Here is a 25,527-nt window from a genome sequence, read left to right as displayed (position 1 = left end):
GTGGAAACAAATAGAGGTGGTGTTATTCTAGAATTATAGAAAGAATGAATGAAAGTCTCTGTCTCTCTCTGTCTCTCTTACACACACACACACACACACACACACGGTCATCCTAAGCTGGGATTTGCAGGCTGTAATTGGGCTTGTCTGAAATGAAGCAAGAGAATGGTCACCGCAGGCAGAAGAAAGAAGATCTGTGCACATGGCCTACTGACTGAGCAATCTGCTCAAAACAGGTGTTTTTGCTCTCACTCATTCTTGAAGCACCTCTCCGACTTGGGCCTCCTGGATACCTTTTTGCGCCTTACTATTCCATTTTCCCGATGGTCCACAGAGCTCATCCTCTCTTCCCACAGGTCACGGTGGTGGCTCCAGACAGTAATTTCATCTTTGTACTTCCTGTATCCAACCTTCCATCTGTCCAGGGATTTCAGATACAGTTGGAGGTGGGGGACAGACACGTTTTGTAAAACCTTTAAAAATTATGGGGACAGATACTTTTTATGAAACATTTAAAATTTTTTATGTTTACTTAAAGATTCCTCTTACATAATTCATAATAAAGACAGCAAAGTGAGTGCGAGTGCTGGCACTGAACATTTTCATCTATTACACAAATGACTGGATGAAATAATTAATGAAAAGAATTTATAAATGTGTTATAGTCCCAGAATTTGTTTTATAATTTAGTCACTTTGAATTTGGGATACAGTTTCCCAGAGAAGCAATGTTATAATGGGTACTTAAGTACCAAGAAATCCCACAAAGGCTGTTTAGCTCATAATGTAGCAATAAAACGTAGAAAAGTAAAAAGGATTGGAATATTGTAAGAATACGATCTAAGTAACTTTGAATATTGATGTTCAAGGAAAGGTGATTTTAATTAGAAGATGAGATGGTTCACGAAAACTATGGCAACCCCCAAGGGAACTTCTGAGCCCTTTCAAAGCTTCTGAACAGCACTGTCTCCATCTAATGTCTATTTTCCAGTGAAAAGGATATAATTGGCATAATCATATCCTCACACTGTTCTTACAATCAGAAGGGAGGAAGAACTCGAATCTGGCCTTAAGGATGAGGATTTTGGTCATGAGAGAATCTGGAAGATTATATGAGGTAAAATTAATTGAATGGTAGAAATAGAGGAAAAGGAAGAAACAAGTGCGGTCATGATTCCATCTGCAGGGAAAAAAGAATATGATGGGGGGAAAGATGGTCAACGGAGGCCATAAAATAGCACAGGACAGGCTTGGCCATTACCAAGGGAGTGACAGCAGCATGCCACTGACCTTCAGAGGTGTTGGCAATGCAGAGTCTCTCAACATACCAAGGTGGCTTCTGCAGAATACAGAATTTGTATGGCATCATAATCTTCCTGTTGATTTTGGTGATGTTTTCTACTGGATAAGTCTTACTGATTCCTAAAGAAGAGACCCTTGCCTTTGACAAAAAGAGACGGTAAGATCCCTTTGCCAACCTTCCCCACCCCATGTGGCTTCCTTATCTTCTTTGGCAAGCTTCACTCTAATGATCCTAACCAAATCATTTAATTCTCTGGAATCGGTTTCCTCATCTCTAAATGACAACTCTGAACTAGATTATTCCTTCCAATTCTAAAAATTTGTTGATGAAATTCTCCAAAAAGACATAACAAACCAGCAGAACGAGACCTAATTACATGGCCTAAACCAAAGAGCTGATTTCCAAGACTAGTTATCTCTGTCACAGAGGAGTCACAGTGATCCAGCTTTTCCTAAACTTAGCTGACCTCTCTGCTCTCAGAACTGTTTCAGGGCAAGGAGATTTATCGAGCAAAATTGGTGTGAGAACTGTAGGGTTGTCCTTCGGTTTAAAAAAAGGGATGAGGCCGGGAGCACTGGCGCATGCCTGTAATCCCAGCCTCTTGGAAGGCTGAGGGAGGAGGATAACAAGTTCAAGACTAGCCTCAGCAATTTAGAGAGACCCTGTCTCAAAATAAAAAAATAAATAAAAGGGGCGGGGATGAGGCTCGGTGGTTTAAAAAAAAAAAAAAAAAAAAAAACACTCCTGGGTTCAATCCACAGTACCAAAAAAAAAGGTGGTGGGAGGTTGGTGGTGGTGAGAGTAATTGCAGCAAAATCTGTTAGCTAGTATCTCCTTCGACCTAAGAGGGTTTCTGAGTAGCCACAAGTAGATAAAACCTCATCTCCCCACACTGGGGTTCCTCTTTGGGGTTTTGTAGCATCAACTGGCACGCGCACGGGGGACACGCGGCCATGACTGCGGAACCCTAACCCATTAAGCGATGGAAGAGCCGGAGGGCTGGTCCCGAGGGTCGCGGCTCCCCGCGGACGGAAGCGCGGCAGCCACACTTCCGGCGGCCGGCCGGACGCTCGCCACACTTCCTGTTGATCGGCTCCGCTGGGGGCCTTGCCGGGCTGGGCTGGGCTGGACTGGGAGGTGGGCGGGCTGGCAGGCGGCGGCGGTCACTGGCCAGGCGTGGGCGCGCGCGGGGCTGCCGCGGGCACTGAGAGTCGGCTGAGTAGCCTGAGCCCGGAGCACCTCGGCTGCCGCCTCGCGCCCTGCGTCCTTCCATCCGCCCTCGCCCAGCCATGCCCGCGGTGGACAAGCTCCTGCTGGAGGAGGCGTTGCAGGACAGCCCCCAGGTACCTCCGCCGATGGGTCCCGTGCGCCCGCAGGGGCGAGGCCGCGGAGGGGCGCCTCCTGAGGAGGGGGCGGGCCGGGGACCCCTGGAGCCCCCGCGTCGCGACCCCTCCCGGGACTGACTAACTCTGGCTCCTTCGCTTGTTAGCACGGTGCCCGGGGCAGACGGTTCGCGTTTTGGTGCCTTCCTTCTGCCTTCTGTCAAATAGAGAGAATGAGTGTACCTGTCTCCTGGGTAGTTAGGAGAATTAAATGAGAAGGTGCTTGTAAAGTTTTGTTTTTTAAATCAGACAGTTCGCGGTTCAGAGTAAAGAAGTTCATCTTGACATTCGGAGTACCCCTGCTGATGTGACCAGAACCGGGGGGTTTAGGGTCCAGAAGGGGAAGCAGGGAGGCTGGATCTCTCTCCCAGCCTCTCTGGCACTGTTTTCCATTGTGAAGAGAAAATGAACAACACCTGCCCCATTTGTCAGGCGAGGGAACCTCATTAGCACGCTTGAGATGCGAGTCCTTTGAGCTTGGGGGTGAAAACTGGTGTGTAAATATAGCAAATGAGTGCAAATGACACTAGTTCATGAGCTCCTAATTCATAGTTTTTCTCTGGGGAGCTTTTGTTCTTCATTTGACACCCTCCCACCTGGCCTACCCTTGCTTCCTATCTCCTTTCCTGGCTCTGCATCCCTGGGTTATTTAAGTTTCTTTATTTTCTAGTGCCAAGATTAAGCCGTTCTTCTCCCAGTTTCCCCTCTTTGGGGGTTCCTTCCTTTCTCTCCTGAGTGAATTGTACCACCCAGGATGACTCTTTGAGAGAGTTATCTAGTGCTCTCTGCATCTCCACCCCTGAGAATAAGTAAACAGGGCTGTGTGCACCTGTGTTTTGTGCGCATTTCTTTGTGATCCTTCCTATGCAGGCAAGTCGGGCCCTGTAAGCAAGCTGTGGTTTTTCTTTTATTTTTTTGCAAGTTAGCATCCACTGACTGATTTTTCAAAGATCTCTTTTATACAACTCTACACTTCTGGTGTTTTTAATTGAATTGGACTCCATGATAGGAGGCATTTCCGCCAACCTCCCACCAATTGAATGGGAATGGAACCTAATGTGAAATTTCCAGTGATCATTGGAAACCGAGTTCTCCACTTGCTTTGTAGTTGGGGACGCTGAGATGCAAAGGTACATTGCTTTCCTAACCAGACATGGCTCTGGGCAGGCCAGTCTAAAGAAGCTGTACTCATTCCCTGTGCTGTCCTCACTGACAAATCACATTCTGAATTTTTGGCTGTCGCATAAATGAATACACACTGAGTGGCTTGAAGAACTTGCAGCACTATGAGGGAATAGTAAGAAGACTGGCAAATGAGTCAGGAGACCTGGGTTGCAGTTCTGGCTCTAACACTGAGCTTACCATGTGATTTGGGCAGTCACTTAATCCCCATCCTGTGGCTGGCTAGTTTTTCTCATCGGCAGAGCCTCTACAGAATGAGAGACACAGAGGAGATGATCTTCAGGGCACTCTAGAGGCTTTAAGCTCTTGTCTTATCTATGGGGTTTATGATTTTGAGCTTTTATGTGGAAAAAAGAAGTTTAGAGGCATTATGATTCCTATTTACTGTTCATTTTAATATAGGGAGTGTATTATTAAGGGTTCTTGATGTGGTTGCTGTACAGAATGGAAGCTACCTTTAAGAAGGTCTTTTATAATCATTAGAGCATATTTTGTGTATTTTATATGCAGCTTGTGCCTGGTACAGCTGTACTCCCAAGGAGATTCATAGACTTGGAAGTGGAAGGAGTAATCCAGCTCTTTCATTTTATGTGGAAAGAATAAAAAGAATAGCAAAAGCTTAGATCATGTGTGTTATGTATGGACACTGTTCTAAATGCCTTACCCCTCTTAACTCAGTCCTCCCAACAGTCTTTTAATCTAGGTCTCTCTTAAAATGATTAAGGAGCAGAGAAGTTATATAACTTTCCCAAGATTGTACTCTCTAAAGTGACAGAGCCAGGATTGGAACCTAGGCAGTATGCATATTAAAGGGATATTGCTTAAGTTAGTCCAATTACTTAGCACCTGGCTTTTCTGTTATTGGTGACCTGAAATTTGTTTCACTAAAAGGAAAAAAATCCTAAGAAACCAGCTACTGTTTGTTGCCTCTGGTTTATGTAGGAGAGCTGTGAGGTTGCTTAAGTAACCTGGTTGCACAAAAGCTTTTGTGTTTGAACTGAGTGACCCAAGAAATGCTGAATAGAAGTTGTCTGACCTTAGACACATGTATTCATTTCCTCCTTTTTAGTTGGCAGGGCTGCCTGATGTATTTAGAACTATTCTGTGTGTGTAGTGTATTATCCCTGCTTACCTCTGCTATATGAGAGGCAGCGTAGCTCCAGGATGAGAGGTTGGACTCCATGGCCATTTGTCCAGCCACCACTTGCTGCTAGGAATGTGATGTAAATGAAATTCATGTGACTGCCCTCGACCGGCTCACAGTATGTTCCAGGGCCAGATAAGTGTACAGCAGTTCCAGGACAGTGTGAATGTTGCTGTGAAACAGAGGGACATGGATGCTTGTACTTTGTCAAGGGGCCATTTCCTTATCCTATAAGTCATACATTTCCAAGACAGAAGAACTATTGCCTGCTTTTTTTTGGGGGGGGGGGGAATGTTTTGTCCTTTTTTTAATTTTTTTATTTTTTTTTAGTTGTAGTTGGACACAATACCTTTATTTATTTATTTTTATGTGGTGCTGAGGCTCGAACCCAGAGCCTCCCATGGCTAGGCAAGCACTCTATGGCTGAGCCACCATCCCAACCCACTGTTTGTTGTATTATTTTGCAATTGGAATCACTGAAACAGAAATTAAAGACTTAGTTCTGAGATTTTGCTGTGAGTGGCCCAGCTGGGAACAGCCCTCTCCAACCAAATCAGGTCTTTCTTTTTATGCCAATGAGATGCTTCCAAACATAACCTGGGTGGCCTTGTATGGCTTCATTGTGGAGGGGTTTTGTCCTGAGGCTCTTTTTATTTTTATTTATTTATTTTTTACATTTTTTAGTTGTCAATGGGCCTTTATTTTATTTATTGATATGTGGCGCTGAGGATCGAACCCTGTGCCTCACCCATGGTAGGCAAGTGCTCTACCACTGAGCCCCAGGCCCTGAGGCTCTTTTTATTTATAACACCATTTTACTTAGACTTATGATTCTACTAGTTAATATCTTTCCTTCCACCAAAAGATGGGAATAGAACTTTGTTTTTAACCTTAAAAATTTTTTTTAAATATTCTGACATTAAAATTGAGCCATTCCACAATAACATGCTATTGAGAAGGTCTAGGATGGCTGAATTAGGTCACAAGCTATTTCTTTACTAAGGTAAGGGAATAACACAGACCTGAGGCTATATCCTTAGGGTGCTTGCTTTTTTCCCCTCCTCTGGCTGTGGATGCTCCTGAGAGCATAGGGTAGTACAGAAAGGATGGAATTCAAATCCTGAGTTTTCCACTGTTCCCTCTGGCAAGTTATTTACCCTGTCTGAGCTTGTGTTTGCACATGTACAGCGGGAGAATAGAAATAAGCTACTTTTCAGGTTGTTAGGGGTTTATGTGCCTGCATGCCACAGTAACTTCATGAGTGCTGCTGCCATTGTCTTTGTGACACGCCAGTGCCTGACATTTTTTTGAAAGTTCGTTATCTTCATAATCAACATCCTCTGCCATCACTGTGTATTCATTCGGCCCTGCTGAACACTTCACATACATTAGTTATCTTGTTAACTCTGCTAATTAGTGCCAGAGCCTGGATGTGGACCCAGGAGTGATGGACCCCAAGTGAGTCACAGCTCCTCTGAGGGGCCCCAGCTGACTCGGATCCCCTGTAGAGTGGGGGGGTCATTGCTCCTCAACCTTGAATCTCAGTTCCCAGCACAGATGCTGGCTGAAGTCAGGAGGCAGGCACAGGCCACTGAATACTGACAGACTCCCAGCGTGTGTTCTGAAAAATGTCCTTTGACAATATTTGTTTTTTAGATAAAAATTATAACTTAAAGAAATGTAACACAGAATTCCAAATCCGAGTTTTTTCCTACAGGTTGTCAGGAAGTCCAGTGGGTCACAACCATGACTTTTGTTCACAAATGAAATAGGAAAAAAAGAGTGTATGCATTCTGTGGATAAATATTGTGTGGTGAAACCTCTGCTCAGGCCTTAGTGTGAAATGTATTTCATACCACGGGGTTTGATTTTTAAGTTTGAAGAACTCTTCTAACATGAGCTAGGCACCGAATGAGTTCCCTGATGAAGTTTACTCTCTGCGAGAGCTCTTTACACACTCCTTTACAGTCTCTGCATGATGGCCCTGTGATGCTTCCATTGATAAGCATTAGTACCGAAGAGAGTATGTAGGTCACAGAGCAGGGAATTTTTTTTTTTTTTTTATCCTGGAAGACCTCAGTGAATTGCTGTGAGATGCCCCAGAGTCTGTAGAGCAAAAGGAGGTTCCACTTCTGTTTATGGAGGGACCTTTGGGCCCAGGGATGTCTGGGCCCAGCTGCATTCAGGCTAGAGGGTGGCAGGCAGCCCACAGCCCCTGGTCCCTGGAGTAGTGCAGCACTGTGGTGGCTCAGGCCCTAGTAGGTGGGTGCATGGCAGCGGGGAGGTCCTAGGATTGACAGGACATAGTGGCAACCCAGGCCACTTTGCTAACCTCTCAACTGATAGGTTAGAAAAAGAAGGGATTGAAATTTATTTGCAGGGAAGTAATGAATCTTAATAAATTGTTTCTTGTAAAGCACTTTGGTATCACCTCTAAAGATATTTCTGTAACTTACGTTTTATTCTTTGCCTAATGAGTTATTTTCTGAAGTAGAAATCCCATTATTGCTTAGTGTAGTATTTCAGATTCCTCCTGAGCTGGGCACATTCACAAGAGTCCCATGAGTAGATATACCTCTTAAGTGATGCCTTAACACCTGTTCGTGCACCATTTTATATGTAAATATTTCGTAAACAATATTGCAGTGCTTAGTGTGTGCTGGGCACTACCATGAAAATGCTCGGAAACACCATCCAGCGAGTGGCATAGCTCAGTGGTTCTCAGAGCTCCTGGGAGCGTGACTTCTGGAAGCAGGGAGCTGCCCTTCTTGTTGCTGTTTGAGTTTTGTGCCCAGAGCTACCGCCAATGGGCCCAGGCAGCATGAAATTCCTAACCATGAATTTGAGAGTTGGCTGAATAAACTATGATGAAAAACAGGGACCTTGCAGCAGTATCTTAGGAGGGACGGACGACACACTCTGCAAGGCTGCCAGAACCCAGACCCAAGCAGCTGGCTGTGGGGGGTCAGGCTCCAGTGGTACCTGCAGCCACATCTGGCACACAGAGGGGCGCTGGCCTTATGGACTTGAAAGGAGAGTGTGTCTGTCCTAACCCCTCTTTGTTGGACGGACTTGACTGGCATGTCGTAGGGGTTGAAGTCAGGACAGATAATAGCCCTTGATTCTGAATTCTTGGCGGTGCTGCGGTGGATCCCAGGGCCTCGAGCTCACCAGGCAAGGACTCTAGCCCCGAGCCAGGCCCCCAGCCCCAGTCACAACCTTTCTAAAAACAGGTTTTCCTTCTGTGACCCTGACAGGAGGCACTGTTGCCCTGCCCTGCGGTGGGAAGGGTAGAGAGGCGGCTCCTGCTGGCTTTACTGATGAAGGTGAAGCCGGGCCCAGGCCCTGCCCTGCCCACCCATTTCCACTTGTGCATGTGCTCGCGTGTTTTCTGCCTCCTTGTGACTGTGACACTGAGAAATCAACTCGGCCCCCTCTCTTGCAGACTCGCTCTTTACTGAGTGTGTTTGAAGAAGATGCCGGCACCCTCACCGACTACACCAACCAGCTGCTGCAGGCCATGCAGCGCGTCTTTGGAGCCCAGGTAGGCCGCCCCTTGGGCCAGGAGAAATTTGAGTTGGAAAAGCTTCATTTAAAAATTTGAAATAAAATCAGGATTGCTTTTCTCACTTCTGTACACCTCCCAAAACTAAGGCATTCTCTTTTCTTTATTTGAGAAAGAGTAGTCTTCCTGTAACAAGAGCCCGTAGACAGAGACCACGGAACTGCTTTTCATTTTTAAAAATTCAACCCCAAAGGGAAACATTGGAGTCTCCTCTTCCCACTGGTAAATGAGCGGGTTCAGTGTTTTGAGATGTGCTCTTTGTCTCTCTCATAAATGGACAGTCTTGAATGTCAGTGTGGGAGGGAGCCATGGTTTTTCAGAGCTTCCTCTGAAAAGGACTTGAGTCACAGTTCTGGAACTATGGGGTGGCTTCTTTGTTTTGAGGAACAAATATCTCTGGCTTGCAAACCCATGGAAAATAAATTGCTGAGTAGCCAAAGTGAAGCTTTTTAAGATCAAGAAGTGCCATGTGAGTAACTTTCTAAGGGAAGATTTATGAGTCACTTAAAAATAAAATTATGTTACACATCAAAATATGGCAATTGATAATTTTCATTATTAATTCCTTGCCAACTTAAATCTGTATTGTTAATGTTTCTTTTTCTCATTGGATGATTTCTAAAGACTTAAATACCACATTCAGTATTGTATAACTCTTAATAACCATATGGAATCATTATTATATAGCTCTTAAAACTCATGACTCATTGTCTTATTAGTCATTCATACATGGAAAAAGCCTCAGTCCTTGACTTTAGGGAGCTTACAGTTGGGTTGGGAGACAGATACACACGTCACCAGCAAGTGCTATGAGTACTAGGGAGGAGGGTTGCCTCATCCAGAGGAGTTGTGTTAGTCTGCATTCCATAGCTGTGACAAGATACCTGAGAATATCAACTTAAAAGGAGGAAAGGTTTATTTTGGCTCACAGCTTCAGAGGATTGCGTCCACAGTTTTTTGACCTTGTTCCTTTGAGCCTGTGGCCAGCCCATGTAACAAAGGGACCCCATGCGAGGAAGCTGAGGAAGCTGTCGGCTCATGGCAGTCAGGAAGCAAAGAGAGGGAGAGGAAGGAGCTAGGGTCCCAATATCCCCTCCAAGGGCACTCCCAAGTCACCTAGCTCCCTTCCACTAGGCCCCACCTCTTAAGAGTTCCACCACCTCCCAGGAATATCACAGGCTGGTGACCCAGCCTTTAGCATACAGCCTTTGGGGGCCAAACTGTAACAGCTGGGCACCCAAAAGGAGTGATTGTATTGTTGAGATTTATTGAGTACTTAACAGCTGGAAGGCAGTTTCAGGAGCTTTTACATTGATGATTTCATCTACCTTCCCCAGCAGCCCTGTGAGGCTGGTGTTGTGATTATCCTCCTTTTGTAGGTCAGGGGACTGAGTATTTTGATGACAAGTAACTCGCCCTGGTCCACCCAGTTAAGTCTAGCAGAGTCTTTAGTCTCAAACTTCACTACTACATGGGACGGAGGGTGGAGGCCTGGGCTGGGGAAGTGCAGTAGAAACAGAAGGAGGTGGCTGCTTCAGAAGTGTCAGGAGGTGAGAGGTGACTGGGTGAGAAGGGGTCTGGTGGTGAAAGAGGAGCCAGGAACGTGGGAAGAGGATGGTTAACAGCACAGGATACAGTCGGGTAGGAGAAAGCACTTCTGATGTTCTGTAGCACAGCAGAGTGACTCGTTAACAATTAATGGAATATTTTAAAATAGCTAATAGAGAAGATTTTGAATGTTCCCAGCAGAAAGAAATGATAGCTGTCTAAGGTGTAGACATGCCAGTTACCCTGATCTCATCAATACACATCGTGTATATGTGCTGTAGTGCCACGCTGTTCCCCATAAATATGCAAATTACTGTGTATCAATTAAAAAATGTATATATGTATTTTTAAAGGGTGGGTAGGGAAAGCAGGGCACATGTATGTATACCCAGGTGTACACATGCAGGGGGGTAGGGCTGGGATGGGGAATGGCCAGGGGGCTACACAGTTCTCTCTTACGACATCACAGTGAGGAAAGAGGTTTTGTTGGAAGTTCAGATCCAGAGTCAGAGCTGGAGACACACATATGACAGGTAAACTTTGCAGTATTTTGTGAGTGTTACTTTTTATCTACAACAAAGAATCAAGTCCTCATTTGTGACTTTGCTTGCCACTTGTTTTGGTAAAGACATTCAGAATTTGGGAGCTTTGTTGATTTTTAATTTGAAGTCCTGGCTATTTATGTTGGCATTTTAAAATATTTTCCCTAAATACTAGAAATATAAGAAAAGAGACCTTTTTTTAACTTTTACTGAACTTATACTGACTTATACTGAACTTGCTTGCCATTCAATAATTTGAGTATTATTATCAACGATTTCCCTCCTGTTTGAGGCTGAAAGCCACTCCCGAGAGTCTGTGCAGCTTTTCCATGTCTGTCCAAATCATTTGTCTGGAGAAGTGAAACAATCTCTTATGCATCTTTTCTTTTGAGCCAGAAAATCTGTTTTGCCAAAATTAAGTAGGTCTTGCATTCCAAGAGGCTGGAATCCAGCTTTTAATTCACAGCACATGATCATCACGTGGGTCCTCTGGCCAGAAACCCTTCCTCCCGCCTGGTTCTGCAGCAGAGGCTGGTGACAGTGTTGGGTCAGTGCTGCAGGATGAGCAAGTGGCGCTGATCAGATGTGCTCAGGTCAGCTGGGGCATGGATCGTTGGTTTGTCAGGCTTATGTGAAAGCTTAGGTGTTGTATTGTCTTTTAAATTTGAGAAGGAAAACTTTTCTGAATCATCTTTGGTCAGTTTGCTTTGATATATGTCTATATATGTGAGTCTTTATATGCATTTAAATGTTATAAATATTTCATATCTACATCTTATTAGGGGGTACTGGGTACTGAACCTGGGGGTACTTCACCGCTGAGCTACATTTCAGCCTTTTTTATTTTTTGAGATAGGGTCCCACTAAGTTTCTGAGGCCGGTCTCCAACTTGTAGTCCTCTGCCTCAGCCTCCTAAGTCAGAGGAATTACAAGCGTGCACCACCACACATAGCTGATAGATGTGTATTTCTAAGACAGTAATATTTCTCATTGTCTTCATTTAAGTTTGTTTTCCCTGAGTTATATTTTCTTGGTTTTATATTATTCCTTAAATACTTTTTACTAAGACATATTGAATTAGGTTAATAGAGTTTTATAATTTTATTCTTAAAAACAAGTACTTAGACATAATTTTTCATTATTATTTTTTTCTTTCTTCTTATTTATTTATTTTTTCAGCACTAAGTATTACACCCAGGGGTGCTGTACCACTGAGCTTCATCCCCAATTCTTTTTTAATTTCTTGTTTTGAGTCAGGATCTCGCTAAGTTGCTGGGACTGAAATTCAAACTTGAGATCCTCCTGCCTCAGCTTCCTGAGTCACTGATATTACAGGTGTGCACCATGATGCTCATCTCATTAGTACATTAGTAAGTTCAGTATAAGTCCAGTTTTTTTTAAAAAAAGTCACTGGTATTACAGGTGTGCACCATGATGCTCATCTCATTAATATATTTTAAAAACTGTATATAAATGCTGCTGATGGATGATGAATGTCCTTCAGCCCTTAGTTTTAGAAAGAGGAAGAGAAAAAGTATAGAAAGTTCTGTGAGCAGTTTTACTCATTGTGACTAGTTGAGGGACTTTTTATATTTCATTTGGCATAAGCTCTGAAATGCAGCTGTAGGCCAGAAGTGGTTCTCAGCATCGTACAGCAGCAGTCCCTGGAGCCACATCTGGTCTCTCTGCTGTCATGTGCCTTTGCATGTGGTGGGGCTGAGTCCTGCCTGTGGGTCATTGGAATGAACGAAGCCGAGGGCATTTCAGGGCACTGACAGATCAGAACTGGTTACGTGGAACACAACTGTTTTGAAAACACTGAGTTTAAAAGCTTTAGTAGTATCTGAACAGATGCATAACTATAACTATACGTAAACTTTGCATTAAACCCACATAAATTTTGCATTCAGTATATTTGTTATGATACGCGTTCTGATTGTGGTAACCTGCCATAATTTTGTTCCTAAAGGGTTTAACATTTTTTAATTTTTCAAAATGGACTTCTTAGGGCTTTACAATGATATTTACACAGATCATCTCCTTGCAGCTGTTGTCCTGAGGAATCAGGGCCAGGTGCAGTGGCAGTTCTAGCTGTGGGCACTAAGGCTCTCCCTGCCGTTCTCATACCCGTCTTCCTCCCCCGATAGATGTTGAGCATCTGTGGGGAGTGCTTTCAGGTTGTTCTGTTGTTGTTGTTTTTGTTTCTTTTGCTTTTTAAAAAATAAATCTTGGATGGAATTTTCTTGAGAACTATAGTTAAGGTGCTCACTTTCCTTCCTCCAGACAGGACAATCCACCCAGCTCCATCTCTCCACCCCTTCTTTTTTTAAAATTTCTTTTTTAGTGTTGATGGACCTTTATTTTATTCATTTATTTATATGCGGTGCTGAGAATTGAACCCAGTGCCTCACACATGTGAGGCAAGCGCTCTACCACTGAGCCACAACCCCGTCTCCACCATTTCTTATTATTTTTTTTAAAAAATACTTATTTATTTTTTTAGTTTTTCGGCGGACACAACATCTTTGTTTGTATGTGGTGCTGAGGATCGAACCCCGGGCCGCACGCGTGCCAGGCGAGCGCCCTACCGCTTGAGCCACATCCCCAGCCCCTCCACTGTTTCTTAACCAAAGCTTTTGGAGTATAGAACTACAGAACCTAAACGGATCCTAAAAGCTCAGATTTAAGGTGGAAACAGTGTCCTCTCAAATTGGGGTGAGGACAGTGGGAGAGAATAGAAGTAAAATAATTGGAAGGGGAGATATGCATAAAGTTGGTGTAGTAACGAAGACGGCTTCGTTATATATACAGATGTGAGCTAAGCAAGTTCCTGTACCTGCTGGGACACAGCATGAGGGCAGGGGGCAGCCAGGGCGTGAGCCTGTGATAGGAGAGGGAGGGGCCGACCCGTCACAGTTGAAACAGGAGCTCCATTTATTAGACACCCCAACGTGCCACACACTAGGTTCGGCATCTGCTGTGCAGTAGCTCATTTAGCTTTCATAACAAGGGTGTGGGGTTATTATGGTATGCATTTACAGAGGAGGAAACTCAGGTTATGTAGCTTGCCTAAGGTCACGCAGCTGACGAGTGGCAGAACCAGAACTTGAACTCAGATCTTTGACTCCAAGCCTGTACGCATGCTTCAGCACAATACTTTGCTTCTCTGACACATTGGTCCCCTCAAATGGCAGCAGAGGTTAGGGAAGTTTGAGGTTTCAAAGGTGGTACTTGTCATTATAGAAGAACAAGCCCTGTTTGACAGCTGTGTGGTATGTTAGAGGTGGGATCCAGTTTCTCCTTGTATCCCAGAACAACGTACTTTGTTTAGTAGTGTTATTTGTTCGTTTGTGTGCTGGGCATTGAACCCAGGGGCACTTGACCACTGAGCCACATCCCCAGCCCTATTTTGTATTTTATTTAGAGACAGGGTCTCACTCAGTTGCTTAGCACCTTGATTTTGCTGAGGCTGGCTTTGAACTCGCAATCCTCCCACCTCAGCCTCCTGAGCTGCTGGTATTACCACCACACCTGGCTTGTTTATTAGTTTTTGTCAAGATAGTTTTCGTAAGTGCATTTTAGCAGCCCTGAAAAACCAGTCAAATTGAAGCTTATATGCCAGAGATCGAGAAGAAATATATAGTTTTAAGATCTCTGGGCATAGGGGGCCCAAGTGGGTTCTGAGACAACTTCATAGATCTGAGTCCCCACGCTTGGCTTGCATGTGAAATCTGTCCTCATGCTGGCAGGGAAGGCCTTCATAATGGCATGAAAGAGTGTTCTGGGCTCAGCTTCCTCTCTTAGGTATGGAGGCTCGGTATAACCTTAGGCTCAACAGATCTGAATTCTGGTCTTGATTTGGCCACTTGGGCATGACCTTAGGTATGGCAAGCCACTCCATTGGCAGGCGTCCTTGTCAGCTCGGCATAGGCCACACCCTCCCCACCTCACAGGGTTGATGTGAGGGTTAATTCTATAATCAATATCTGCAAAGTGCTAAGATCAGTCCCTGGCACAAAGCGTGCCCTTGGTGTTAATAGCACCACCTTCTAAGTCAAATGGCAGTGGCAGCTGGTCCCCGCCCCACCTGCCTAATGCCTGGTGCTCAGTGCTCCCAGCCCTATTTTGTATTTTATTTAGGGCCAGGGTCTCACTGAGTTGCTTAGTGCCTCGCCTTTCCTGAGGCCGGCTTTGAACTCGCGATCCTCCTGCCTCAGCCTCCCGAGCCCCTGGGATTACAGGTGTGCATCACCACGCCCAGCACTGAACTCTGGCTCTTTATTCCAAACAACTGTTACCTGTTGTCACTGTGTAGATGTTTAGGTTTCCCTGGGATGTTGCAGTGCTTGCCCTCAAGAAAGCGCCTTCCCCCTTCAGTTCCCCGTACCCTGCAGCTCGGTGAACCACATCAGAACTCCTTGCTTCCGCCCAACTTGGCTGCCTCTGTGGCCCAGAGGCAGAAAAGTGAACCCTAGGAAGGCCCACTAGCTCTCGGGACCTGGGGGTCTGCCTGCTCTGCTAGCCTTGTCTCTGGCTATGTCAGAGTGGGCCAGGCCTCCATGCCCCTTCCACCATCTACGCCAGGAGGCCCTAGCCACCCCTGCCCTGGCACGTGTCCTTCCTGGCCTTGGAGACTGACCTCAGGCCTGAGAAAGCATCTGACCCCTCCTTGCCCCTACACTTCCTGGCCAAAGTGCCCTTCACCTGTGTGCCCATTTGCCCTGTGCCCTTGATAGCTGGACCACTGATGGTGCACTGAGTGGGGCCTCCCGAGCCCTTGTGGACTCAGCTCTCAGGGAGCAGGTAGCCTTGTCCCCGTGCCCAGCCTTCTGTGTTTGAGGACTGGCTGTGGGGCCTCTCCTCCTGGCGGTCTGCACATCCTGATGGACACAGTACTGTCCTTCCCAGCCCCGTGCCCTCTCAGTTCCTTGGCTGGGCTCTGTCGTTGTGTGGACCCTTCCTGGAAACCCAGCTGCGCTTGACTCCTGCATCCTGTTTGAGTGCCTGGGTTCCTCTCCGGGGCTTCCTGACTCGGCCTCTTTGTATTTATGTCCCATTCAGCTTCTCAGAATGGTCTCCTGATGGGTCACCCTTGTCTGTGCCCTCCCCCTCCAGTGCTTCTTCCCGCTACAGCCACTCGACAGTTTTCTTCCACCAGTCTCCGATCTGGTCACCCTGCAGCCCGCGGTCCTCAGGGCTTCCCATTCTCCACCAGGGCAGAATCGAGGTCCTCAGCAGGCACCCCTCAGCCTTCGCTCTTGCCACACTGCCCTCTGATCCCCGTGCAGCGCACCTGGAGGGGCACCCGTGTGTCCCAGCCTGTGGCAAACATAGAATGAATGTGGCTCTCAGCCCCTGGACATGTGTTAGGTTCAGACCTGAGTATGTGTCTGTGTCCACCCCACACCCAGCCTCTCCATGGCTGCCAAGGACGATGGTGCCCACAGAGGCCTCTGGATGGTTTTAGGTGACAGTTGCGGAAGATAAACATTCCCTTGCCAGGAGCTCAGATTTCCTGTCGGGCTTGTTAGCCACTTGTCTTTCTGCCTCGGCCACAGCTGCGGGCGTGCTCGCCAACGCGGGAGGCACTGTCCACAGCCCTGTGCCAGCTTGCCTTTTGTGTGTGTGTGTGGTGCTGGGGGTGGAACCCAGGGCTCTGTGTGTGCCGAGTGGGTTCGGAGCCCCAGACCCAGCTTGTCTTTTTGGATTCTTATGTAGCAGTAAAGAGTGTCAAGGGTGGCCAGGGAGCTGCTCCAGGGCAGAGAACGTGGCTCAGTGGAAGAGCCCTTGCCTAGCATGGGGGAGGCCCTGTGTTCAACCCCAATACTGCCAAACAAAACCGAGCATATTATTCATGGGACTCTCATGTAGAATGTGTTCGGCCACCTCTTCTGCTGGGCTTCAGTTAGAAGAACGTGAGCGCTGTGTTCCTGTCTGCAGACCCTCCAGGCCTCCCACCCGCATGCTCACTAGGTAGAGGTTGAGCTCCGGAGGGGAACAGCACTGTGTGAAGCACTTGGACTTGAGGTTCAGAGGCCTACAGACCCGGGCTGAGTATTTTACCTTGCCAGTTATTAATCATGTGGTGGTTTCTTTATTTAACTAACTTGTAGATTTACCCTCTTTAAGCCCTAGCATCCTCCTTTGTAAAATGGAAATAAGAAAAACACCTACTCAAGGGTGCACTTGAGGAGTAAAAGTGCTCATGTGTGAAAAACTCTTAGTGGCAATGTCGGGTGCTCAGAAAACACCCCGAGTGCCCCCAGCCATCCCTGGCGCCGTCGTGCACATCCCCACTCCGCCTGCTCCCCAGTTTTGCGAGCAGAGTTGGATGCCTGTGCCGGGAGGGGCCATCCTCCTGGGGCGTGGGCTCGTGGGCTGGTGTTGGTGGGGCGTCTCCTGAAGCCTCATGCACCTTGGGTCAGGTATGAGTGAGGCTCAAGAGGATCCGGGTCAGGAGACTTCACATGCTGAGTCTTGCTCTGAGCAGGTGACGGGCCACTGTAAGTGTGCTTGGTTCCAGTGAAGTCACTCTGGAAGCCCAGCGTCTCCGTGGCCTGAAACAGCAGCTCTGTGGGAGCACAGCGTCTTCCCAGGGTATTAGGAGGGACATGGCAGAGACCAGTCGCCACAGCCACCACTTGTGTGTTGTGCCCCTTCTTCCCCCAGCCATGGCAAGTTGTGTCAGTGACACATGCATGCCCTCCCCTCTGGCCCTTCACAGACCAAGGCTGTGTAGAGCTCGGGCTTTCTCCTTTCTTACATCTTAGTCAGGCTCAGAATCTTAGAGAGTCATGTCCGGGAGTGGGGAGTTTAGAATCAGACTGGGTTCACATCCTAGCCCGGCCACTGCTAGCTGTGTGACCTTGTGCAGGTGGCCTGACCTTTCTGTGCCTTGGTTTCTTCATCTGTAAGATTAGGTTAATAATTAGATCCTGCTCTACAGGATTGTCAGAATTAACTGAGGAAACACCTGGTGTAAATCAAGTGCTCTGCGGTGTCAGCTGCTGTTGGGAGGACTCGAATCCCACAGGGTGCTGTCCTCCACCACGTGCCAGGGTAGCTAGAGCAATTCCCCTTAGCAGTCCTCCTCGCTGTTCTCTAGTGAGGAGGCAGAGGAAGGGGCTTCTGCTGGACGAGCATGAGCCCAGCGAGTCGCGTGGTCCCCTGTCCATGTGCTCTGCTGGCGAGGCCTCATTGTGCCGTGCCCCGGCTTGGGTTTCCCTGCCCTGGTGGACAGCTTAGGTTAGACACCAGGAGTCCAGGTAGTGCTTTAAACTTGGAATTTAGATGAATTTTCCGTTGTCAAATATCTGTCTGCACCCGCTGTGCGCTAAGAAGTGTTGTGTGTTCCTGTCTAAGTGAAGGACGGGGCACCTAGGCTCGTTCACTTGCCGCCAGTTCCGGTCAGTTTTGAGGGGCAGCGTGCCAGTAGGGTGCCAAAGCCGGGGCTCCATTCGACCTCGTTCTGTGGGATGGGGAGAGCCACTTTTCCTGGCATGTCCATGCCTACCCTTAGGGTATGGAGAACGGCAGAGCGGAGTTGGGCCAGTTGTCTGCAGCGAGGGTACCCCCAAAAGTGGGATTGGCTGTGATGGGCCCACAAAAAATAAAACAGGCTCCTACAGACTCAGGACTTGACCCTTAGAAGAACAGCAACACCCGGAGAAAGAGAGTAACGAGGCCAAGGCCAGGAAGGCCGGCCACTGCCTCCCTTCTCCACGCCAGGTCAGACCGAGGGCGCTGGCCTGCAGGAGTGAGCCCCGAGTTAGGAGCAGCATTAGCGGGAGCCCGCAGCTCGTGGCTGGCAGCAGCTCGCAGGTGGCAGGAAACCGCGTTGTGGCCGAGAGTGGAGGAAGGAACCTGAGCAGAGGGAAATGGACGGTAAGGGCGGGGCAGGGGCCACCACGGCCTCCCAGTGCCTTCCCCAGGTTTTCTGGGACTCTTGGGTTTAGCAGTGTTTCTGTCACACCCGTGGTGACTGCCCCAGTGCTGCTTCGTTCCCGTCACAGTTCCAGGAAGGCCCACCTGGCCTGGGCCCTGCAGGCCCACTTGGCCGTGTTGCAGCTCGCCCGCCCCCTGCCCGCCCCCGTCCCAGCCCTGTTCTGCTGGGCGTCTCCATGTCCATTTCTTCTGGAAGCTCACTCTTGGGCAAGGCTCTGCTTAAGACATGTCTTCCCAGAGACCATCTGGGTCCTCCTGTCCCTGCCTCCCATGCGCCAGCCTCTTTCCTTTGCTCTTCTCATTATGCAAGGGGCCATATTTTTGGTGTCTGCTTCCCCAATCAGTCCACAGGACAGGGACCACATCTTTGCTGAATGCTTGGCAGATTGTAAATTTATTTTGGTACCAGGGATTGAACTCATGGGCGCTTAACCACTGAGCCACATCCCCATCCCTCTTTTCTATTTCATTTAGAGACAGGGTCTCAATGATTTGCTTAGCACCTCTCTAAGTTGCTGAGGCTGGCTTTGAACTCGCGATCCTCCTGCCTCAGCCTCCCGAGTTGCTGGAATCACGGGCGTGCACCACTGTGCCTGGCTGGATTGTAATTTTTTGCTCCAGTTGTTTACTGACGGAAAAACCAGAAGGAACAGTAATTTGCAGAGGATGTAGTGGGGGAAAAGGTAAGCATTAACCTTTGGATTTGTCTTGGTTTTGTTTTCTAAATAATGCCTGAAAAAAATATTTGTCATTCCACAGGCACACACACAGCGCTTTTTAAAGGATGCTCTGAGAGGCCTTTTTTATGGACCCTAATGCGTGGGCAGATCTCATTGCCTTCTCTTCTCTCCACAGAATGAAATGTGCTTGGCCACCCAACAGCTTTCCAAGCAGCTGCTGGCGTATGAAAAGCAGGTAACCTGAGGCTCCGCGCCGCCTGTGCAGGCCTCTGCTCATCACCGCTTTAGAGCAATTCTCCAAAGGCGTCCTTAAAGATCTGTGCTGCTTTTCCTTCCTCTCCTCTCCTTTTCTTCCCTCTATCTTCCCTTTTCTCTCTTCCTTCTCCCTTCCCTTATTTTCCCCCAGTGTTTTTTTGCGGGGGCCTTTCTTTTTTTTTCCCATTGATAAATACTAACTAGTGATCATCCCAAAGTCCTTCTGAGGCGCTCTAAGGGGCCTACAGAAGAAGTCAGATAGCTGCCCTTGAGAGCTCACAGCTTCTGGGGGCTACAGGGAACTCAAGCTAACAACCCCAGGAAGTAAGCTCCCTGAGATACCTTTACGTTCAGAAAGAGGTGACCGAAGAGGGGTTGGCCAGAGAGGGCTGTTGTGCGAACCCCAGGGGCCAGGAGGAGCAGGGAGCTCCAGCTGTGTTCATTTGGACACTTCTGCAGGGTGCTCTCAGGAGGAGGGGCGTGGGGTGGCGTTTGGAGGGTGATGCTCATTTAGCTGACACCTGGCGCTCTCATTCTTTGGTCTTAGAATTTCGCTCTTGGCAAAGGTGATGAAGAAGTAATTTCTACGCTCCATTATTTTTCTGAAGTAGTGGATAAGGTAAGATAGCAACATGAGATGTTTTTATGTGATTCTTCTTGAATTTTCTTTTTCCTTATTTTGTCCTGATCTTCATTTTAAAATGTCTACTTAAATATCTGAGAAGGTAACTCAACTTGCTGATCTTCCAAGCTTCATTCCACAAAAGAGGTTGTGCACTATTACGTCTGTTAGTAGTTTGAGGAGAAAGAAGGCTTTCTGAGTTCCGTTTCCTCTGGAGAGTGCATCAGTTCACAGCAACACGTTTTCTCCCGCAGCCCCGGAGGCCAGACAGCTAGACCACGGCATCTGCAGGCCACAGTCCCCCACAGTCCTTGGGCTTCCCCCCTGCCTCTTCAACTTTTATAGCTCTTGGTGGGCCTTGGCCGTGGCTCTCTGACTCTGCATGGCCTCACTGCCCCTGTGGTTGCCCCTAGATTTGGGGCCACCTAGAAAATTAGGGATGATCACTTCAAGATCCTCCATTACCTCTGCAAAGACACTGTTTCCCAATATTCCCAGGCACTGCCTTATTAGAATAAAAGGCAGTCCTGTCACCCAGCGGTCCTAAGGTGTGATGCCGCGGATAGTCATAAGACCAGTATTAGAACAAAAGATGCCCCCTGTGTCCCCACTGCTCAGGAAGTTATAAGGGTTTTAGGAATTCTGTGCTAGGAGCTAGGAACAGAGACTAAATTTGTACTTTTCATTATATCACAATGATATACTCATGTCAAGGCTCTTTAAAATGTGTATTGAGATGGGTGAAAGGTAAGTAGAAAGTGTGGTTACAGAGAAGTAAAATGTGATTTGGGGAGGTGGGGAGGAGCCTTTTTCTTCATTAACAGTGAACAGGTATCTGGGGGAAGCCGTAGACTGAACCCTGAAGTTGTCTGTTTTCTGCATAGAGGCGCGTTGCCGTGGAGGTGTGGCTGGTGGCCTGAACCCCCACTAAGATTTCCAGCTTAAAATGCTCGCTCGTGGCCATCTTCTTCTGGGTAGTGCTGATTCTATCAGTGGACTAGAACCTCCCCAGGGTGGGTGGATTCTCTGGGCAGTAGCACGGCAGCTGGAGGTTGGTACCGTCAGAGGCTCCACACAAGCTGCTTTTTCTCCGGAGACCCAGAAGGAGGCTTGGTTACCAGCGGGCCCAGACCTGGGAAGAGGAGGGTGGGTTTGGGGTGTTTCTTCAACCTGGGTCTCAACCAGGTGGAAAAGTCTTTAAGACAAGTAATTTGACCATGAAATTAAAAAAACAAGCCAGTGACGTGAAAGGTCTGCGTAGTCAAATGTGTAGGATGCGCTCTTCCCTGTTAGTCCCATGGGGATCCCGGGCTCGGTGGTCTCCCCTAAAGCAAGGCTTCTGATCACTTCCTGGGGTGGCGCCCAAGACAGGAGGTGATTGTCATCACAGCTTCCACTGGTCAAGCAAGTGCCAGGATGTGTGTGTCGGGCTCCGGGCGGTCCCTCTGTGTACTGTCCCATCCTCACAGCATCCACACATAGAAGCAGGTCTTGCCGTTTTCATTTTCTGTGACGATCCTTAAGCACCAAGATGAGATGTGGGCCACCTCTTCCACTCTTCCCAGCAAATGCACAGTGGCTAGAGGCGACAACCCCTTACATCTCAAAAGCCACACAGCAGAAGTTTGATGGCTCAAAACTCTGGGTCCTTAGAAATGACCATGGGTGATGTGCCCTTAGCCACCAGCAGGAGTCCTGGAACATCCTTCAGCATGCCCACAAGTCTGCACCTGAGGGACAGTCTCCCATTGTTTGTTGCTCCAGGCCCTCCCAGACCCCCCCAGACCCCCCAGACCTATGAAGCTTTGGCAGCACTGTGAGCGTAAAGGACCAAGCTCCACGTCCCAGGCTGTGTAGTGGGACGAGCATGCATTCTAGATCCCAGCAGCCTGTGGTTACAGCCCTGGCCGTGCCATTTATTTGCTTTCCGGACTTACAGGGTTGTTTGCCTGCCTGTAAAATAGGAATAATAAATTCCTAATGCACAGAGTGGGCAAGAACTGAACCGGATAGAGTCTGTAAAGTGGGCACACAAAAAGTGCCCCCAGTGCTGGCCCTGCGGAGAGTGTTTATTTCCCCTAGGCTGTTTACGAAGACAGGATTTTAATAAGCCCTCAAGGCAGAGGGGAGAGGACACCTAGAGCTGTTGAAAGTGTTTGGTGAGGAGGGTCACCCTGGAACGCAGCTGGCTTGCTCCTAGCTGGTGGTCCTGTAGGGAGCTGAGGCCTGCAGCCTGCTGCCGGCTTCAGCAGGGATCAGGGACCGAGCTTTCTCCCGCTCAATCCATGGGGCCCACAGCTGCTGGCCCTGGGCTCGGGGCTGGTTGTTCCCAGCCAGACTGTTTTTCTGGTGTAACTGGAGCTTTCTCTGAGAGTGAGAGCTGTGGCCTTGGGAGGTGGCTAACTGTGCTGACTTCTGGCTGCAAGCCATGCTACTGCCAGCAAATACAGCATTCCCATTCTCCGGGGGTGTGACCCAGGAACACAGAACCGGAGTTGGCACAGTGAACCAAGAATAACTGGGCCCGCCTTTAGCAAGCTTCACTGATGGCCCAGTTAGTTGAAACCCTGTGTTACCTTTTTAGTGCCTCTGGGCCTCTTCTTTACAGCTTTATGGGGGGGTATTTATTTTCTAAAGAAGTCCAGCCGAGCTGTTTAACCACCTAGAAGTGTTCAGCAGAGTCCCCTGTGAGTTGAGACCCAGTAATAATGGATATAGTTTTCTGAGGAGTTCCTTTTCTTTCAGCTTAATGTCCTCCATACAGAGCTGGCCAAACAGCTGGCAGACGCCATGGTCCTACCTATTGTACAATTTCGAGAAAAGGATCTCACAGGTATTGTAACTCAGTTCACTGCATTTACCTTCAAAATACTATTTAACTCAAAACAATAATTCTTACTGCATTAGTGTCTTTAAAAATGTGTGGATCATTGAGAAATGCCTTTCTTTTTGAGTAGGTCAGTTTAGCAAACCTTCATCAACCACCCTATCCCCCCCCCGCATACACCCCCACCCCATGTTCCTGGCTCACCTTAAAGAGGCCACAGGCAAATAAGACAAGGGTGGAGAAACAGACTGCTGTAAGGTCAGGAGGTGAGGAGGCAGAGCCCTATGGGAAAGGAGTGCAGGGGCAGGTCTGCTTCCGGAATGGGTGCTAGGGAAGGCTCCTGGAGGAGGCCTTCTCTGACCTGGGTGTCGAATGGTGTATAATATTTAGCAAGCACACAATGTGACTGAGGTGAGTGTCATAGGTTAGGGACTCTGCAAAGGCATGTTCCTGGGGAAGCTGAATGCTCTAGAGTGTGACATGGGAGCCTGTGGAGGGGAAGACGGGTGGGAACTCATGCTTTCTCTCTGCAGGACTCCAGGGCATAGCTGTGGATGGGTGGGCGGGTCCCTGCTCTCTCGTGGAGTGCCTAGTTTTGAGTGACGACATCTGTGACTGGTTCAGAGAGCCTATGTGGCTTTTTGGACTTAAGAATAATTTTATCAGGCTGGGGTTGTAGCTCAGTGGTAGAGCACTGCCTTGCATGCGTGAGGCCCTGGGTTTGGACCCCAGCACCACATAAAAAAAATAAATAAAAATAAAGATATTGTGTCCATCTACAACTAAAAAATATATAGAAAAAAGAATAATTTTATCTCTCTTAGAAATTAAAGCAGTCAAAAATGAATAAAAATGAATAGTCTTACCTGGGCGCAGTAGCACACACCTGTAATCCCAGTGGCTTGGGAGCCTGAGGTAGGAAGATCGAGAGTTCAAAGCCAGCCTCAGCAGCTTAGCGAGGCACTTAGCAACTGAGGGAGACCCTGTCTGTAATAAAATCTAGAAAAGGCCTGGGGATGTGGCCCAGTGGTTAAGCACCACTGGATTCAATCCTTGGTACCAAAAAAGAAAGAAAAGAATAGTACTGAAAAATCCCATGTGATGTTTAAAAAAAAAAGGAATGCAAATCTTCTAGTCCCATTGTTCCTTCTTATTTCATTGTGTTTGAAGAACATGCCTATAAAAGAAAAATTCTGATCGAAGAAGCCCAAACCTGATGCTGGCAGGTCTCAGTGTCCTGCTCCTCAGAAATACAGAGCCATTTATTTATTTATTTATTTATTTATTTAACGAGCATAAAAGATGCGGGGAATCTGAGGGCAGATACTGGAGATGAAGGTTTCCCCTCACTTTGAGATTGGTCCCCTGTTGTCGTATCACCTGGGGCTGGGGATGATGGTACATGAACTGGCACACACTCTCAAGGCCAGTTTGGCAGGCCTTAAAATTTTGTAGGTAAAAAATAGTAATACACCACGTGTCAAGAGGAACCCTCACTGAGCAGGAATCTCGGGCTTTTTATTGGCTCATCTCTAGTCAAACATGAAGCCAGACGGCTAAATCCAGTGGTGCTGGTTTCTAGTCCCAACTGAAAGCCTCGTTGGATGCTTTTAAAACAGATTTACCCTAAATAAAATCACCAGGCAATGTCATTTTAAAAGCAGACCCCAAGTTGTTAGAAAATAATGACCCCTCACCCCGAGTTGTCAGATTGCTCTTTTTCAGGTTTGCTTGTGGGAGGAACCTTGGCTTGAGGGGAACGGTGGCCCTGCTTGATTGAGTGTGACCCAGCATGTGGACTTGGTAGCTTTTGCACAGAATGGTGTTTCTTTTGAAAAGTAGATTTTCACTGGTCGGTAGTAGTCAGAAGAGAAGTTTCTTAATTCTCTGAAGAGAGTTAAAGTCTCCTTTTTTTGGTGACACAAAAATAGAATTGAAGCGTTTGGCCCAGTTTTCCTGAGTCCACACTGGACCCACATGGGCATCTGGCACCCTGTCCGTGAGCCGCGGTGCTGTTTTATTGCCTTTGCTTCCTGTGTCCCCCACACAAGTATGTGATCAGAATGAAGAGAACACAGGAGGGTTAATGAAGCTATTTAAAATTGATAAGTTAAGAAAAATATCTTCACTAAAACTCTGCTCCATCAGGAAGTAAAGGTGGGAGAGAAAGAAGAGAAAAATGCAAGTGGGAGAGGGCGGCGGCAGCCCTGCGCTGTGGAGTGAGAACAGTGTCCAGAGAAGGAAGCGCTGGGGAGACGAGAAAGAGCACAGCCCGGGAAATCCCAGCCGCGTTTGACAAAGTCAGACGCAGTTAGAATTGTAGAATGGTTTGCTTCCTTTAGGGACCTGATTTTGTTTAACCTTGGACCTTCACTGCTCAGAGTCCTCTGTGGCTTTGTCTTGGACCTGTTCAGCTGTCCCAGGAGTGGCAGGTAGCCCAGTGGGTGGTGGGGATTGGTGCTGGCTTGCTGCAGGTACCAGATGGCATCGTAGTTTTCATTAACACAGGCACTGCAGTATTTCTTTGTTCAGTG

At 47.6% G+C, this 25,527-nt stretch overlaps 1 protein-coding gene across 6 annotated transcripts in view; it reads left to right on the top strand.

Annotated features, from left to right (window-relative positions):
* Positions 1 to 2,422: 2,422 nt before the first annotated feature.
* The window catches only part of Appl2 (adaptor protein, phosphotyrosine interacting with PH domain and leucine zipper 2), a 66,291-nt gene continuing 43,186 nt past the window's right edge, over positions 2,423 to 25,527 (top strand). For 2 of the 6 annotated variants that reach the window (XR_006848577.2, XM_046429542.2), the window contains exons 1-5: positions 2,425 to 2,645; positions 8,456 to 8,554; positions 19,465 to 19,524; positions 20,092 to 20,163; positions 22,912 to 22,999. Coding sequence is in view for 5 of the 6 variants with exons in the window: in XM_046429542.2 (XP_046285498.1) it covers positions 2,592 to 2,645; positions 8,456 to 8,554; positions 19,465 to 19,524; positions 20,092 to 20,163; positions 22,912 to 22,999 (373 nt within the window). In the remaining variant the exon portion in view is untranslated. Of the gene's footprint in view, positions 2,646 to 8,455; positions 8,555 to 10,625; positions 11,259 to 18,393; positions 18,550 to 19,019; positions 19,293 to 19,464; positions 19,525 to 20,091; positions 20,164 to 22,911; positions 23,000 to 25,527 lie in introns of those variants that run through there. The other 4 variants (XM_058574280.1, XM_046429543.2, XM_058574279.1 and 1 more) reach the window with 4 other exon arrangements.

The sequence above is a fragment of the Marmota monax genome, unplaced genomic scaffold, assembly GCF_021218885.2.
Source record: "Marmota monax isolate L192 unplaced genomic scaffold, Marmota_monax_Labrador192_F-V1.1 WCK01_AAM20220418_F8-fsc00051, whole genome shotgun sequence".
Taxonomy (NCBI): Eukaryota; Metazoa; Chordata; class Mammalia; order Rodentia; family Sciuridae; genus Marmota; species Marmota monax.
The sequence above is the reverse complement of the archived record's forward strand: the minus strand, read 5'-3'. Positions and strand labels throughout refer to the sequence as shown.